We start from the raw sequence: 15729 nt of genomic DNA on the forward strand, positions 1-15729 counted from the left end.
TAGGCATAACCGTCGATCTGGCCGTCGACGGCGTTGAGGGCGCCGTCGACGGGCTTCTGAAGAAATTTGTCTTGTAGTCGCAGGAAAAACTCGTCGTCGGCGGGGTCGAGGGCGCCGTCGGCGGCGTAGTTCAAATCTTCACATTTTGGTCCATTTCGCTCTAAATTCGCTCCTTTTTGTATCTTTTTGCTCCAATGACCCTAATTCATCATTCCTGCAACAAAACTTCAAAAATACCTTTCTTTAAAGTGCAATATCATTAAAAACAGTATAAAATAAGTATGAAAATCTCAACATATTTTTCTTTGGTCAGGATACAACCGAGCACCACCACCTCATCGGATACAACCTTATAATAGGGAGAACAAACCACACAGAACTCTGAAATCTGCAAACTACTGTTTTAATTCTTTGAAAATAACAATATATAGACTCCTATTGGAGGAGAAAAGGAAAGAGGTAGGAAATGAAACTCCCACACAAAAGTAAGGGTGGGATTACTCCAGAGAATAGCCATTAAAGGCTTTCCAAAAGAGGAAGAACACACGAGGGGTGGTAGTCCCGACCACTCTACAGGGCACTCAAAACCTTGCTCTCTAGATCCTGCGATCTTGCTGTCTGGATCGGTCCGTGCTTTGCCAACAAGGTTGCCAGTCGGTTCAGCCGGCTGGCAGTTTTTTTAGCGCCCCGCTTCAGGAACATTTTTAGCGCTTTGCATCATCAAGCAACACTCAAAACAACTTATGAATAATGAGAATTCCTAGAGCTGATCATAAATAGTTGGGATAAGGTTGGGATGAATGTTCCAACAGAATTACTTAATTTCCTAAATGGTTAAGCCTAATGGTTGCCAACCATTAAAAATCGTTCCAGTGAATTGTGATGACATTGAAACTGCTAATCGCAAGTGAAACATTCGATGATTTGGTGTAATCAAAATTAACTTTTACTAGGTATTGGAGTCATCTAATGTAACATTTGGTTTTAATTTGTGTGTAACACTCACGTTATAAGCAGGAGGTGATGTATGTTAGGCCATTTCGAAGCAAAAAGATTCCACATCTCAAGAAGAGAAATAGAGAGGTGTGTGAAGGAGATTAGTGCAAGAGGTGTTATCGTCAAATAAAGTCGAATGCAATGGTGCTGACGAGCTGGCTTGTGAAGGAGGAGACGACGCGATGCTTTACCGATGAACCTGATAGTTTTATGGGTTCGATTGAATGCAAGAAGGGCCAGACAAGCTTTTATGGGTGAGCTCAATTGGCGTCGAAAGCATCAAATGAGGGAGACGACGCAGGCAACCAATCACGAGGGATTTGACGCAGATGATTGAGCATTGAAGGATGCAAATCAGTTTGAGCTAACCACTTATGTGGTTTTAGGATCGTGACAGAGAGACACATGAACAAAGAGTTGTCGGAGCGGGTTATTTGGTTGAACAAATCATCGTGTGATCTACTTCTAGCTGTGGCAAGTAGTAGGTGACTTTGTGCAAGGGCACTGACTACATAAGTTAAGATTGTCCGATTCTGGTAATGCAAGCTTGTGATGGTTGAACTGATTTAAAAACTTGGTAGCGTATGACTTTGCTTATTCGATCCAAATAACCAATAATACTTCTAGTTTGGGGCAGAGGCCCGAATTAGTAGTCTATTAAATCAGAGGGGACGGTGTGAAGCTGGTTTATCAGGTAACAATTATCTAGCGCTAGTTGGTGAGAGATCAGGAAAAATTGTCTTGTTTTGATTTCTAATTATCAAGCGAGAGAGAGAAGATGAAGCCAATATTTGCAAAGTTTTTTAAAGGTTAAACTCTAATTCATTATTATATTTCCTTCGAATTTTAGTTATGGTGGAGTTAGATAAAATTTATTTTACTTCAATAAATGTTTAAATGTAAAAGAAATTTTGATGGGTTTATTTAAGTTTATATATATATATATATATATAATTCCAAAACATAAGAAATAATTTATTATTATTGTATTCTTATTTTCAAATCTTCTTGTTAGCTATAGTGATCATGATCATGCCATTGATAGATGAAAATTAACCTAGTTAAATAATAAATAAAATAATTTTTTTATTTTATAAAAGTGATGAAAGTTTTAATTTTTTTAATTTTCTTTTTATTATGAGAATTTTAGTTATAACTAAAAGGTTTGAAATTTAGGGTAAAAGAAAATAATTATAATAAATCAATTGCTATTTGAATAAAGTCAAATATTAATCTATTTAGTGAAAGAGAAATTTGAGTATAATTTAAATAGATTAAATGTATGTCAAGATAATTAAAGAATTTGGCTTATTAAAGCTTCATGAATCTTAGATTTTGATTTTATGATTTGTAGTTTAGTTAGTATCAAAGAAAAAGTGGCCAGGAACATTAAGCTTATCCTGTGAATCAAGCTTCAAGTGAGTTTATTATGAGTAATCTTTTTTTTAAGTTACTATAATATTGCTTATTTCTAATAGTATTCTTGATTGCAATTATGTTATATACCAGTAAAATTTAAACTACAATTATTTCTTCAAGTTGATATACATGTGATGCACATGTTTACATTTTTTCATGAGTAATTACACAATTTTTTCTAGGAAGGCATTAGATTATTATATAAGATTTAGATTTTGTTAAAAGAATTTTTATTCATTAGCATATAAATATAAAGTATCTCATAAGAAAATCGTGTGTGCTATGAAGAATGAAATTAAAATAACGTATATATGTATACTTGTATATGCATACGAAGAGAGTTCATCCCTTTGTAGTGCTAGTTGGGGATGCTAATATATATGTACACGTAGATGTTTTCCTGCAACTTTAAAAAATTATAAAATTTAGAGCATGAATCGTTGTGTCGACAAAAATATTTTAGTCAGGATTATGTACATTTCTATGTCAGACAATAATAGACCTTGTATGCACCCCGCTTTACCAATATGGTATGTATCGGTAAGGGGTGTGGTATATTATATTTAGATGATGCTCTTATGACAGTAATACAAGTTAAAAGTAGTAAGTGCACTAAAAAATTAAAAGATTAAAACTTGAAAAAAGAAAATAAATGTTAACATATATGGAAATTTTAGTTTCCTTATATGTGCATATATTATTAATATTATTATATAATTTTTTATAATCTACAAAGAAGATAGCATACATGCTTCATTATTTTCATTGAGTTACTGTAGTTTGGAAGTGTAATTATTATGTTGGATTATTTTAGATACCTCATTATATTGATTTAACATTTTCAAATTTAAGCTTTTATATTGAAGATTAGTAATAAAAGAAAATTGTATACAGAAGATGGGGTCAGCAAACAAAAAAAAAATATTTTTTATTTAATTAGATTTTTAGACATTAGTGTCTTTTTATTTTAGATTTAGAATTAGTAGAAAATTTCAATTTTACCATCCGATTGTCCGTTTCCGCATTGGAATTTTGAAGCTCGGAAGAAGTTGTGACATCTAATATAGCTTATCTTTTATGATTGACAACAAATTTGATGTGATTCTTCCCATGTTGATCTACGACACTGATTAAGAATCTATGGCGGGGGTGGCCAGCGACTACCCTCTCCTCTACGACCGGGGGGAGGTGGTGCATTTGATGGAGGATCTGGTGGCTTTAGTGGCGGCGGTGCTTTTGGGAGTGGTTCTGGCCCATCTCATGGTGGAGGGGCTGCAACAGGAAGGACACGACCTTGTTGGGAGTGCGGAAATCAGTAGGCGGAGTCCCTCACTCGGGTTCAATCGTCAAGAGCAGTAGGAGGCACGCGGCCTGGCTGTGATCTCTCCTTTTTCCGAGTTAGATATTGAAATCTTGGGTAGGGCTAGAGATTTAAGGGCCAAGTCGACTCTTCTTGAATCTAAAAAATCGGGTGAGATGCTTGCGAAGGTCTGTTTGAAGGTGCAGGAGGTCCAACACTACCACTTAGAGAAGGATTTTGGAGATACCCATGGAGGGGTGTGGGAATGAGGTCAACTTGACCCTTGCTCCCCACTCAAGAATTGTGGATGGACCGGCTCCAAGCTTGCCAGAGAGGGATCGAAGGAACAGGGAGAGACGGTTAGAAAGGCATTGCTAAATGAACTTCTTGTTGATGAGAATGCTTTAAGGAATGCCTGATAGCTAATTCTATTCTAACAAGACTGTTGAGTCTTTGATGGAAGAAGGTTTTGGGGGAGATTGGTTTACCAATCAGGATCAAAATGTGTATATGGAGGCTGAGGAGGGGCCAAGTGATAGGAATCTTGTTGCAGGTGGGGATGATGTTGATACTCATATGCAAGAGTTGGCTAATATGGAGATGCGCTCTTCAGTTGGATATAATAATGCCCCAAGAAAATTGTTGTCTGGGAGTTTGGAGTTTTTAGCAGGGTTATAGAGGCGGAGTGCCACCAAGCCCACTAGCAATAGTGAGGTTTTGAAAGAGACCAATTTGGAGGCCCCACGACCTATTTCTAAGGCACCAAATCCGTTTAACTGAGGAGTTCAAGGTGGAACTTCCAGCAATGCCAACCGTAGCTTTCCTTTTGGAAGAACTAATGCATGGTCCAGGCTTGCGCACATTCAACTTGCGTCCCTGGTGAATTTGAACTGCTATATTGAGGAGGGAGGGGCAATTAAATCTCTATATGGAGAGAGTGAGTCATAACAAAAAGAAACTTGACATGTCTGTGGTGGGCAAGCTTCTTTGTAGGCATCTCCCCTACTCCGTCCTTAATGTGGAGCTAAACCGGAAATGGGCTCAATTTGGTTTCTTTAAACTTGTTACTCTCACTAGTGAGTGCTTCTTATATATCTTTGAGGGCGTCAAAGCTAGAAATGTTGTCCTTATGACGTTTGAAACCCAAAATTTTCTCTTGATTCTCTTCAAGGATTTTCTTCTTCGATTTGGATAACGTTACCCCAACTACCTATCTTATATTGGGATAATGACAACATTAACCGTATCACCGCTAAGGCCAGACAACCGATGTGGATTGATGCTCAAACTGACGCTTGGAGCCGAAACACATATGGTCGTGTTTGTGTCCGGGTTGATCTTTTGAATAAGTTGATTGCAGGCACATGGATTATTGGTATTAATGGTAATTTTTGTCAGCAGCTTGAATAAGAAGGGCTCTCACATTTGTGCTTCAACTGTGGAAAAGTGGGCCACAAAAATCCATTAGTGTAAAGAAACCCTTATTCCTTTGAACTTGTTTAGACTCCACGACAAAGGTAAAGGAATCGATATTGAAGATAGCAAGGCTATGGCTGGTTCGGGCGAATGTTAAGAAAGGCAAGGCTCGATTGAGATCTAACAGCTTGTGGAAACTACGGGTTGTTATTCTAGGAGTATTTCATAGGTTTCGAAAGATGCTGACAGTAGATATGTGGAGGTGGTTGACTCCTCGGGTGGATCAAAATAACAGGAGGAGAAGGTGGGTGCTTAGTTGCCTGTGTTAAGTGAGGAGGTAAATTGGGAAAGTGTTGGACCCGTGGACGGTTGTTAAGAGAAACAGGAGGAATCCTCAATAGAACTAGTTGACGGGGGAAGCTATGAAGCTATGCCAGTCTTCTAGACATATGGTGGAGGAAATATCTAAACAAAGGAATGCTCAGGCCCCTTGAACTGTGGAGAGAAGACCCCTGGAAATTTTCAGTTTCCACTCTACTAAGGAGACCGACCACTTGGACAACCCGCGCCAGGCTCATTTTCAGTGTCATGCCAGGAGGGCCCTCCTTGTTGGACATGTCAATGAAGCCCGGAGATGAGCACAAAACACCCAAAGAGAGAGTCTCAAAGGCCCACTTGGATAAGGAGCTACTCCGATGGGGATCGATGGAGGGGCATCAAAGAAAAATGTAAAATGGTTGTGGGCAACTTCAGCACTGGAGAACCGGCTATGGACGATGGAGTCGTGTCCCCTTCGATGATCAATGAATAATATCCTGTTTTCGAACTGTCGGGGTGCCAGGAAAAAGGAGGTTGGCAACCACCTTAGGACCTTGGTGGTGGAAAAGCAAATCGGGCTGTTGGGTCCTTTGGAGACCAAAATTGAAGACATTAGTTGCATGGAAGTTGATAAACTTGTGGGAAGAAATGGAACTTCTTTCATCAACCGACTAGTGGCAAAGCTGGAGGAATCCTGGTCTTATGGTGTGCTAACACGGTGGACTTCTCTCTCACGGCGTGTAGTAACTAGTGTTCTTGGAACAATGAACATCATCAATTTTAGAAATTGGCAAATTGTGGTGGTGTACGCCAGCAATGACTTTTTTGCTTGAAGGGAGATTTGGTGGCTTATCACGGTAACTGGAGATGCCAATACACCTCTTGTAATGGGCAGGGATTTCAATTGCATTCTTTTGCAGGAAGATAAAAAAGGAGAGAAGCCCTTCAAATATTCATTGGGAGATGCAAGAAATGATTAGTTTCATGACAGAGAATGATCTTCATGATCTTCGATTCTCAGGTCCCCACTTCACTTGGTCCCACAATAAATCACTGAATTTTGGGTTGGACGTGATCGTTGTATGTTTAACTTTATTGGCCTTAATTTTCCCCCTTTTGCTAAGGTTTCACAAAATCTTTGCATTGCTTCTGATCGTTGCTACTTCTTTCCCGGAATGGTCAAAATACCTTTAACTACTCTAAATGTATAAGATTGAAGACATATGGATTTCTTATCCTGAGACTTGGCAGATTGTACAAATGACATGGATGAAGAATGATTACAACACGAAAATTGATATACTCCAAAGGAAGTGTTCTCGTACTTTAAAGGCCTTATTTTCTGGAGTAAAAGTAAAATTAAAAAGCTTGGGGAGATCAACGCGCAATTAGAAAATGATATCGCTGACTTTCAACTTAAGAAAGTTTAGATAACTCGGTGGATGAGGTGACAGAGAATTGTATGAGGAGAAAGTTGCGTGAGCCAAATATTAACCTTGTTCGGATTGCTTCTTGGTGGAAAAAGGTAACAAAATTATGATGGTTTGAAGATGGTGATTGCAATACTTACTACTTCCACTCTATGTCTACAGATTGACATAGATGCAGTCAAATTAATGAGATTGTGGAATCTAATGGGGAGAAGAAAGCAGAAAATGCTGATATTATTTTGGTTTTTGAGGAATTTTTTCACTCCAAGTGGAATTGTGACCCGCCAACTTTTAGAAATTGGCCTATCATGGACGATTTCCGTCAAAAAATTATGTCCTATAACAATTTGCTTACTTTGGAGGTGACGGATGAGGAAATATGGGCTGCTATCCATTCCATGGGACAAAACCGCTCTCATGGTATGAATCGAATCACCGCTTCATTCTTTAAATGTTATTGGACGTTTGTCAATGGTGCTGTCATAGGGGCGGTGAGGCAGTTTTTTATTTCCGGGCAAATGTTAGACCACTGGATAGAGACTCTTATTGTGTTAATTTCTAAAGTTTTGGGTGCAAAATCGCCTAGGCAATTTCGAGCAGGTAGCCTTTGTCAAACTATTTATAAAGTGATTGCTAAGATTTTGGTGAACCATCTTAAAGGACTTCTGCCATGTATTATTTCTGAGGAGCAAGCGGCGTTTGTTCCTACCAGAACCATTTCCAACCATTGTTTGCTTGCTCAAGAGATGCTGAACAAGTTCAAGCATTCTACCGCCAAGTCAGGACTTATGATGCTTAAAATTGACATGTAGCAGGTGTACGATTGAATTAGTTGGTTCTCCCTGAAAGAGGTTATGGAAAGATTGGGTTTTCGTACTACTTTTATTCATTGGTTTCTTCAATGCATTTGACAACCCAAATTTGCTTTTATGATTAATGTGAATCGTTCTAAGTGGATACAAGCTGAGTGCGGCTTTCATCAAGGATGTCTGTTATCACCTGATTTGTTCATTCTATGTTCCGAACTGTTCTTTTTGGCCTTTTGCAAAGGGCAGGAAATATGGGGATTCAACTCACTTGACAAGGTCCTAGACTCTCTCATCTCCTTTATGTCGATGACGTCCTGATTTTTGTTGAAGCTTCAACCTCGGATGCCAAGCTCATCTCCAAAATTACAGGGGACTACTGTGAGTGGACGAGACAACATAGTAATAAAAAGAATTCTATGATTTTGTTCAGTCATCGTACCCCTAATTGGAAGAAATGGACACTTGCCAAGTTGCTGAATTTTCTTAGGGTGGAGGAGCTTTCTTAAAGAAGGGCTTGTTGATTATAGCAGACTCTTGACCAATGCAGCAGGTAAACTTAATTCCTGGGGATTTCGACATCTTTCTCTTGCTGGACAGATCACACTTCTCAAATTAACTTATCTCGTGCTATTTATGCACCTTATTACACATTCTGAGATACCTAAGAGTGTCTCGAAAGAGCTGGAAATGCATGGCAAAAAATTTATTTTGGGTACAGGAAATGGTAGGAAGGGTCTCCATTATGTTTCTTGGAAGGATTTATGTAAACCGACCAAGATGGCCTCCATGCGGTGAATCAATGGAAGGGCCTCTTTGAGCTAAATTGGCATGGGATTTCCTCTCACAAACCAATACCGTGCTTAATAAATTTTTGGCTAGTAAATATGGCACTAATGTTTTCGATTTTGTTTTCAAGCGTAGTAATTCTAACTCCTGGAGAATAATTTGTGATGGAGCTGCTAGGTTCAACAAAATCATCAGGTGGAAAGTGGTAAATGGTGAAATGATTATTATTCTTTCTCATGCCTGGGTTTGGGACCGCACGTTGAATAGTTGGCCCACTTTTTTTAATGTTTTTGGATGTGAAAATAGGTAAGTGACAAAATTTTTATAGGAGGATGGATGGAAATCGAGATGTTAAAGGAGCTTTTTGTTGGAGAGCTGGGTAAGGTAATTTGCTCAATCCCCATTGACCGCAACCATCCCATGGATATTCCGGAATTTTGTAAGCAATTATCCGGGAATCGATAACTGCTACAACTTCTAGAGCTAAGTTTAGGCACCTTGAAGAATCCTACAAGTGGCTCGGTAAGATCAAACAACGACCAAGGGAGAGGATTTTTTGGTGGCACTTGAGTCTCAAGGCTATTCCTACCAATACTTGGCTCACTCGGAGAGGTCTCACGGGATCCCTTCAATGCCCTTGGGGATGCCCAGGTTTGCAAAACAGATCACATATTTCTTCTAATTGTTAGTTTTTGTGTAAAGTTTTTGACAGACTTTAGCATTTGGGCGTTACCATCCCCAATATCCAAAACTTCAACGAAGCTATCAGGATGCTATTACAATGTTCTTTATCTTTGTTGGCGCAAGGCAAACATTCTTATGGCGCGTATCTATTACAATGTGGTTTATCTCTATTGGAGAGCAAAGAATGCTAAGAGAACCCACTATCATTGCCTCAATTGTTCTCGAAAGGCTTGCTAATCCTCACTCTAATCCTATCCCGGTGCACTGGGGTGCTAACCAGCAGAATAGGCTGTCCTCATCTTTCCTCTTGGCTCGCACGGAGAGGTCTCACGAAATCCCATAAATGCCCTTGAGGATGCCTAGGTGTTGAAAACGGATTGCATAATTCTTCTAATTATTTGTTTTGTGTATGGTTTTTGACTGACTTTAGCATTGGCATCCCCAATATCCGAAACTTCAAGGAGGTTATCAGCATGCTTTCTTATTGTAGCAAGGCAACCATTCTTATGGCGCGTATCTATTGCAATGTGGTTTATTTCTGTTGGAGAGCAAGGAATGCTAAGAGAACCCACTATCATTGCCTCGAATGTTCTCGAAACTTGTCGATCCTCACTCTAATCCTATGCCGCTTCATTGGGGTGCTAATCAGCTCCCCCCCCCCCCCCCCCCCGCGCGTGAAAAAAAAAAAACCCAGGATGGATTAAAGTGACTGTCGATGGTGCACTGCTTTCGAATGGGTTGGATGGCATTGGAATCATCATTCAAAATGATCAAGGAGAGCTTATTTTGGCCATGGAGCGAAAACTATTCCATTGGGATAGTGCTCAAGTGGAAATGCTTACAATCTCTCTTCTATAATGGCCTTTGGAGGATTGGATGGCGTAATGTCTTGGAGTCATTATTGAGAGCGATAATGCCAATGTGTACCATGAACAAATAGAAATGACGGACTGTGACTTTTGATAATCCAAACATTAACTTTTTGTGTAATTTCAAACAAGTGTAATTTTTGTGTAATATCTAGTTCTCTTCTACCCAAATAATTTATGTATGGAATGAAAAGAAGTCAAGAAAGAGATCCGCATGGGAAGAGGATAGGAGTCCTGAAAAGGAGAGAGAGTTTGTTCCAAGGATGTTTGCTTCTTTCCAAGCTGGCTTGATATTTTTGGTTAAGAGAAGAAAGAAGCGTGTGGAGGATGAATTGTAAAAGTTTTATTTGGAATAACACTTGCTGCCATCTTTTACATTTTTTGGTGTCTGTTGTACCGTGTGGGTTGGGTGTTTAGGCCCACCCATACAAACCTATCTGTATCTTTATCTTTAATATATCAGCCCTTCGGCTTTTTCAATATATATAAACACCCAACCCACACGGCACAACAGACACCAAAAAATGTAAAAGATGGGTACATATAGAAATAAAAAGAAACCCAAAAACCACATGGGCACTGAAAAAGTGTGGGTCATCCCAATCTAGTCTTGCCTCTGGCTCTAGTTCTCATTAGTGATTCAACTAGCAGATTGGTAAGGTGCTGACCATTACCCGTAGTAACCAAAATATAATCCATAAGACTCCCGAGCTCTAGTAGATCTCCATTCTTCTTATTCCTTCTGGAAGTGTAAACCTGTCATTCCTCCTCCGAAGAATCCGCCTGATGAGGTAGAGCTGAACCAGAAGGAACAGTAGTGCCCACAATAGGTTCTACGATATGAGAAGTGTGAGTTGCCGTTACACCGGTTACTTCTTGAAGAAGTGGAGCTTTGAGGTTCTCCTGATTATCAGTCTGAACACTATCATTTATAGGAAATAGTCCATCAAATATGTTTTGTATGGAGTTTGTAGATGCCAGCATCGCATCACTCGCAGTAACAGTAACAACAGTGTCATGGGGGGTCCTCAGGTGCAACAGACACCTCCTGTCTGGTAGTATCATCCTCAGGTGGAACTAAAATGTACACAGCAGTGGGGTTAAACCCATCCTTATTCACTTGACCCTTAGATTTCAAATTATGATGAAATTTGTGGCATTTAACAAGGATATGACCAAACATCTTACAGTGAGTACAATATGGGGGTTTGTGTTCCATGATGATTTGTTGCTAATAACCATTATGGGTTGTGCCCAACCAGACTTCGGTAACATCTAGTAAAATAATATCTCTTTCCACAAGTATTCTGGCCACCGAGGGTCTAGTTAGGTTGAAAGTGGGCAGATCTAGTTTTAAAGGATCCCCAAGGATGACCCCAATAGAGTAGAGAACCTGATGGTGAAAAAAATGCAACTTGAGACCAGGTAAATTAAACCATACCGGTACAGTGGGAGTTTCATGATTTGGGTCGAAATTAGGAGACTACTTGAGTAACTTCATTGATTTGCCTTCGATATTAAGATATTTCTTGGAGAAAATTCTGGTGGTCTTTAGCCACTGTTAGTTAGATCAACACATGTTTCCTATCAATGAGTCCCACTTTCCACTTGCCTATTAGCTTAAGTTGCTCCCACTTTCCACTTGCCTATTAGCTTAAGATCATCAACACTTTTTCTGATAATCTCCATAAGAGGGTGTCCCCACTGAAATTTTTCAATAAGAGCAAACTTGAATTTTTCCGTCAGGGTAAAAATTTCTGTTTCAGAGAAAAAAGATTGCATCTTTTCCTTCTTTCCTGATTCCCTTTTAATAAAAGAACAATCATCTGTACCATCACGAGATTCCTTATAACTTGAGGGGAATCCCACTCCGGACTCTACCTGAGGGTTACCCACCACGTGAGCAAATGAGACTTTGTCCGGCTCAACCAAACGAGAAGGAGGCGCCATCAGAGCAAGGAGAGCTGTCGGATTTAAGCTACATCAAAGTTGTTGCGACAGGAACAGTGAGAAGCTTCATGAGCAGAACGAGAACGCGAAGCTTCGAGACTCGTCGAGCAGACGAACCCCGAGCGAGAGACGCCGAGCAGACTCGTCTAGCAGAGAGAAGACGAACGCCGAGCAGACTCGTGGAGCAGACGGGGGGCGGGGGGGGAGCCGACGAAGCAAAAAGGTCGAGCGACATAATCAATGGTGATCGCTATTCGAAACCCTAGCAGAGCAGTCGTCCGCCATTCTATATATAAAAAAATATGTATATATATAATATATATATATAATAGAGCTTGGGGTTGATCAACAAGCTATTTTTCCGTTTTAAAAAGAATACCGAACTCTAACCTATCCTCAAAGCATATATGGTTAAACCTTCTAAGGAAGAGTGTGCGCGTGTAGGGGGTAGGGTGGGGTTGGGTGTTAGATGAAGAGGATGCTTTCATTGAAGGTGTATGAATATATTAATGAGACGCCAAAGTATTTTAAAGTTAAAATATGCATGAATGTAACTCTTCATGATAAGAGAGTGGGAATGCCAAAAGCATATTGATATGCATAATCCAAGTTAACCGTTTTTTATGGCTAAAATTATGAAGTTTATGTATGTGGTATGAATTTGGTATCCTTCAAGAGACTGTCATCTTCAACCATTCAAATTGAAATAGTAAAATTGAGTAGCAAATACTAATAGCAATGAAATTGCAGGAATTTTGATCAGTCATATATAGGAACAAGATAGATGAACCAAAGCATAATGATACTAGTTGTAAACAAGGTGTTTAATTGTAATTAGGTGTGCACGCGAGATGAGTTTTAGCGAGCTGAGTGCTTGTTTGTATTTGCTTGTTCGAATTTCTCTTTGAAATTGGCTCATGTTCAAAATGACTCGAGTATTATATTCGAGTTCAACTCAATTTTAATTCATTTGTTTTTTTATCTCGTGTTCGGCTCGAGTTTAGCTCAAATGATTTAAAAGTAATAAATTTTGAAATGCATTTTGAAATACAACAAAAAAATTAATATAAAAAATTATAATATTTAATTATTATTATTTAATTAATTCAATCCAAAATGTGCCAAAAATGTTTGAACAAAGGTTTGTTTATGTTTGGCTCCTATAAAACAAGCTAAAAAAAAAAAAATCGTATTTGGCTCATTTGCCTAACGAAAGAATCGAACACAAGCTACTTAGTGAGCCGAACACAAGCTATTTATGAATGAAAAACTTTGTTGACGGTCATAATTGTAATGGATACACATGCCTACCATGAATATCAAAGGTGAGGATGCATTTGTATCAATCACATTGATCTCGATGTGATAATTATTCTAGAATTTTGAGAATCCTGAAAATAGTCTGTGGAATACTCTACGCTCACATCACTCTTTCAATATTTTGTATAATAGCTTAAAATTTTGTGCTTGTTTCATTGTAGGCATAGCTTGAAAGAGGTTTTGGATGCCCCTGGTGTTATGAACTTGATAAAGGATACAAAAGCAGCTCAGGAGGTGAGTGACTATGATGACTTAATTCCACTTCTATCATCTCTTATTCATATTTCTTTCTAACTTGATGTTTCATATTATAGTTTTGTTTTTTAATATTAATCCTCTTATTTTAATTTCTTGGTTGATATATTTTCAGGTTCGAGCTTTGAAAGACTTTTTTGACATGCTTTCAGATGTGAGCTTGCTAACTGGAGCACAATCTATGCTCACCTGTAGACGCTTCATATATGGTTTTTAGTTTACTTTGAGAAGGATTTTAATTAATTATTAGCCACTAATCTTTTGAAACTATACTCTCAAATTTGTTTTGCATTTATTAGGTATGCTGGTTAAAATTGCAGTTTTCTATTATGAAGGCTAGTGCCATACATGTACTGCATATTGCTGCATATTACTTGTTCATGTTCCCGTTTATACTATACTTAACATATATCAAGGTGCTATGTTATTATCGGATGTTAGAACCTAGATGATGCATGGCACAGTAGTTTCTGTCCAAAAAAATCTAGTTATGACGAGTTATTGTGAAATTTACCATTCTTGCACTGTTACATCTCTTTGAGCTTGACATCGAATTCTGTTTTTTTGGGTTATTCTGGTTAATTTTTCTTTTACAATATTCTATTTTTTTGCATGTTACTTAGTTATTGTTGTTTGGCAAGTCCTTACGTGACGAATTCTTTTACTCATCCTTCAATCATTAGTGGAATGATCTCTTCTGTGAGGGCATCCATCCTAGAGGGTTCCATAAGAATGGTTAGGCGAAGAAGACAGTAGACATTTAAACTATAGGGTTTTTTTATGAAGTATATGATATTAAGCACTACTCCCTCGCGTTCTCCTCGGTCTCATTTGTATTGATTTTATCTGCAACAACCTTGAGCAGTTAAGCTATGATGCTATCAGAATGTAATAGTGCGTGTGTGGTGGGTTTGGGTGGCATGTTTTGGGGGTGTGGTGGGGTGGGGTGGGTTTGGGTGGCATGTTTTGGCGGCGTGGGGGCTGGTGTGGAGGGGATCTAAAGGGATTTGCATGCACTACTACAGAGCAGTCAATCGGCTATAATTAATTTTATTCATTCAAATGTCAGTAATAATAATGAAAATTACCTGTTAATCCCTATTTATACAGATATGGATATAAAGATAATACCAAAGATTTAAATTCAAATTGAATCCTCCCGAATTATAATAAACTTCAAATTTAACATAGTATTATCTAAATGGAAAATTTGAGCCTAATAAATCTATCAAATTAAAAACTAGAAAATTCGACCAAAATTAAATGTAGTTTTAAAAAGATTTAAATTTTTTTCTGTTTTGTTGGGTGGGTGGCACATCAAGAAGGGGAAGGAACTTGAATTGGTGCTTTTAAACATTTTTTTTGCTATTAAAATAAACACACTTCAATTTCAGATAATTAAATGAACATGCATCTAGGTTAATGAATAATTCAATTGCAAATAAATGAAAGTTAGCTTGAGATTGCTAGGAAGGAGAGGAATGTTTTAAGTTGCATAGACATGATGATTCTCCCTACCGGTTTCTTCCAAAAAATCCAAACCGCGAGTTCCGGCTCCCTGTCATTCGTGCCCGCTCTTTGTTATTGTACCCGAGCGAAAACTTTGTGGGGAGGAGGATTCGAGAGCGGGGAATGAGAGAATAGGAAGCCTCTTATAAATTTATTTACCTTTCGATTAATCTCAGCCATTAAAACCCCATCCTGCTGTTTCATATCGCGGAAAGTGGGATGCCACAGTGATGCGAGATTAGGAATGTTAATTATGATATATTAAGGATTTAATTAAGCTTAGTTAAGTTATCATTTAAAATTTTTATGTCCCTCACGACAAATTCTAGCCTCTACCACGGTAATTTCACGCTCGAAGGAGTTCGCTCCTCCGTTTCGTCTTCCGTCGTCTTCGGCTGTTTCGTCGAGTTGTGCCTTTGTGTTCCCTGCTCGCCGAAGGACTAGCTGTAGGGCCGATCGGGGCTTGTCTTCTACGGCTTCGTCCCGACGTTAACTTCGTCTTCTTCTCGACTCTCTCAGCAGGAGACGTCGACTGTTTCACACTCTCAGCAGGAGACACCGACAACTACGGGATTTGATATGGCCTCGACGATACGTTCCCATGCTAATGCACTTGCCGACGACTTTCCTGTTCATACTCGTGCTCCTCTTTTAGGTTTAGAGTATTT

At 38.8% G+C, this 15729-nt stretch overlaps 1 protein-coding gene across 3 annotated transcripts in view; it reads left to right on the forward strand.

Annotated features, from left to right (window-relative positions):
- LOC110018703 (protein PELOTA 1) overlaps nt 1–15729 on the forward strand; it is a 94682-nt gene that overhangs the window by 55602 nt on the left and 23351 nt on the right. For 2 of the 3 annotated variants that reach the window (XM_020716109.1, XM_020716111.1), the window contains exons 12-13: nt 13459–13531; nt 13668–13706. In XM_020716109.1, coding sequence (XP_020571768.1) covers nt 13459–13531; nt 13668–13706 — 112 coding nt within the window. Of the gene's footprint in view, nt 1–13458; nt 13532–13667; nt 13762–15729 lie in introns of all 3 variants that reach the window. The other variant, XR_002293376.1, reaches the window with a different exon arrangement.

The sequence above is a fragment of the Phalaenopsis equestris genome, unplaced genomic scaffold (genome assembly GCF_001263595.1).
Source record: "Phalaenopsis equestris unplaced genomic scaffold, ASM126359v1 Scaffold000032, whole genome shotgun sequence".
Classification (NCBI taxonomy): domain Eukaryota; kingdom Viridiplantae; phylum Streptophyta; class Magnoliopsida; order Asparagales; family Orchidaceae; genus Phalaenopsis; species Phalaenopsis equestris.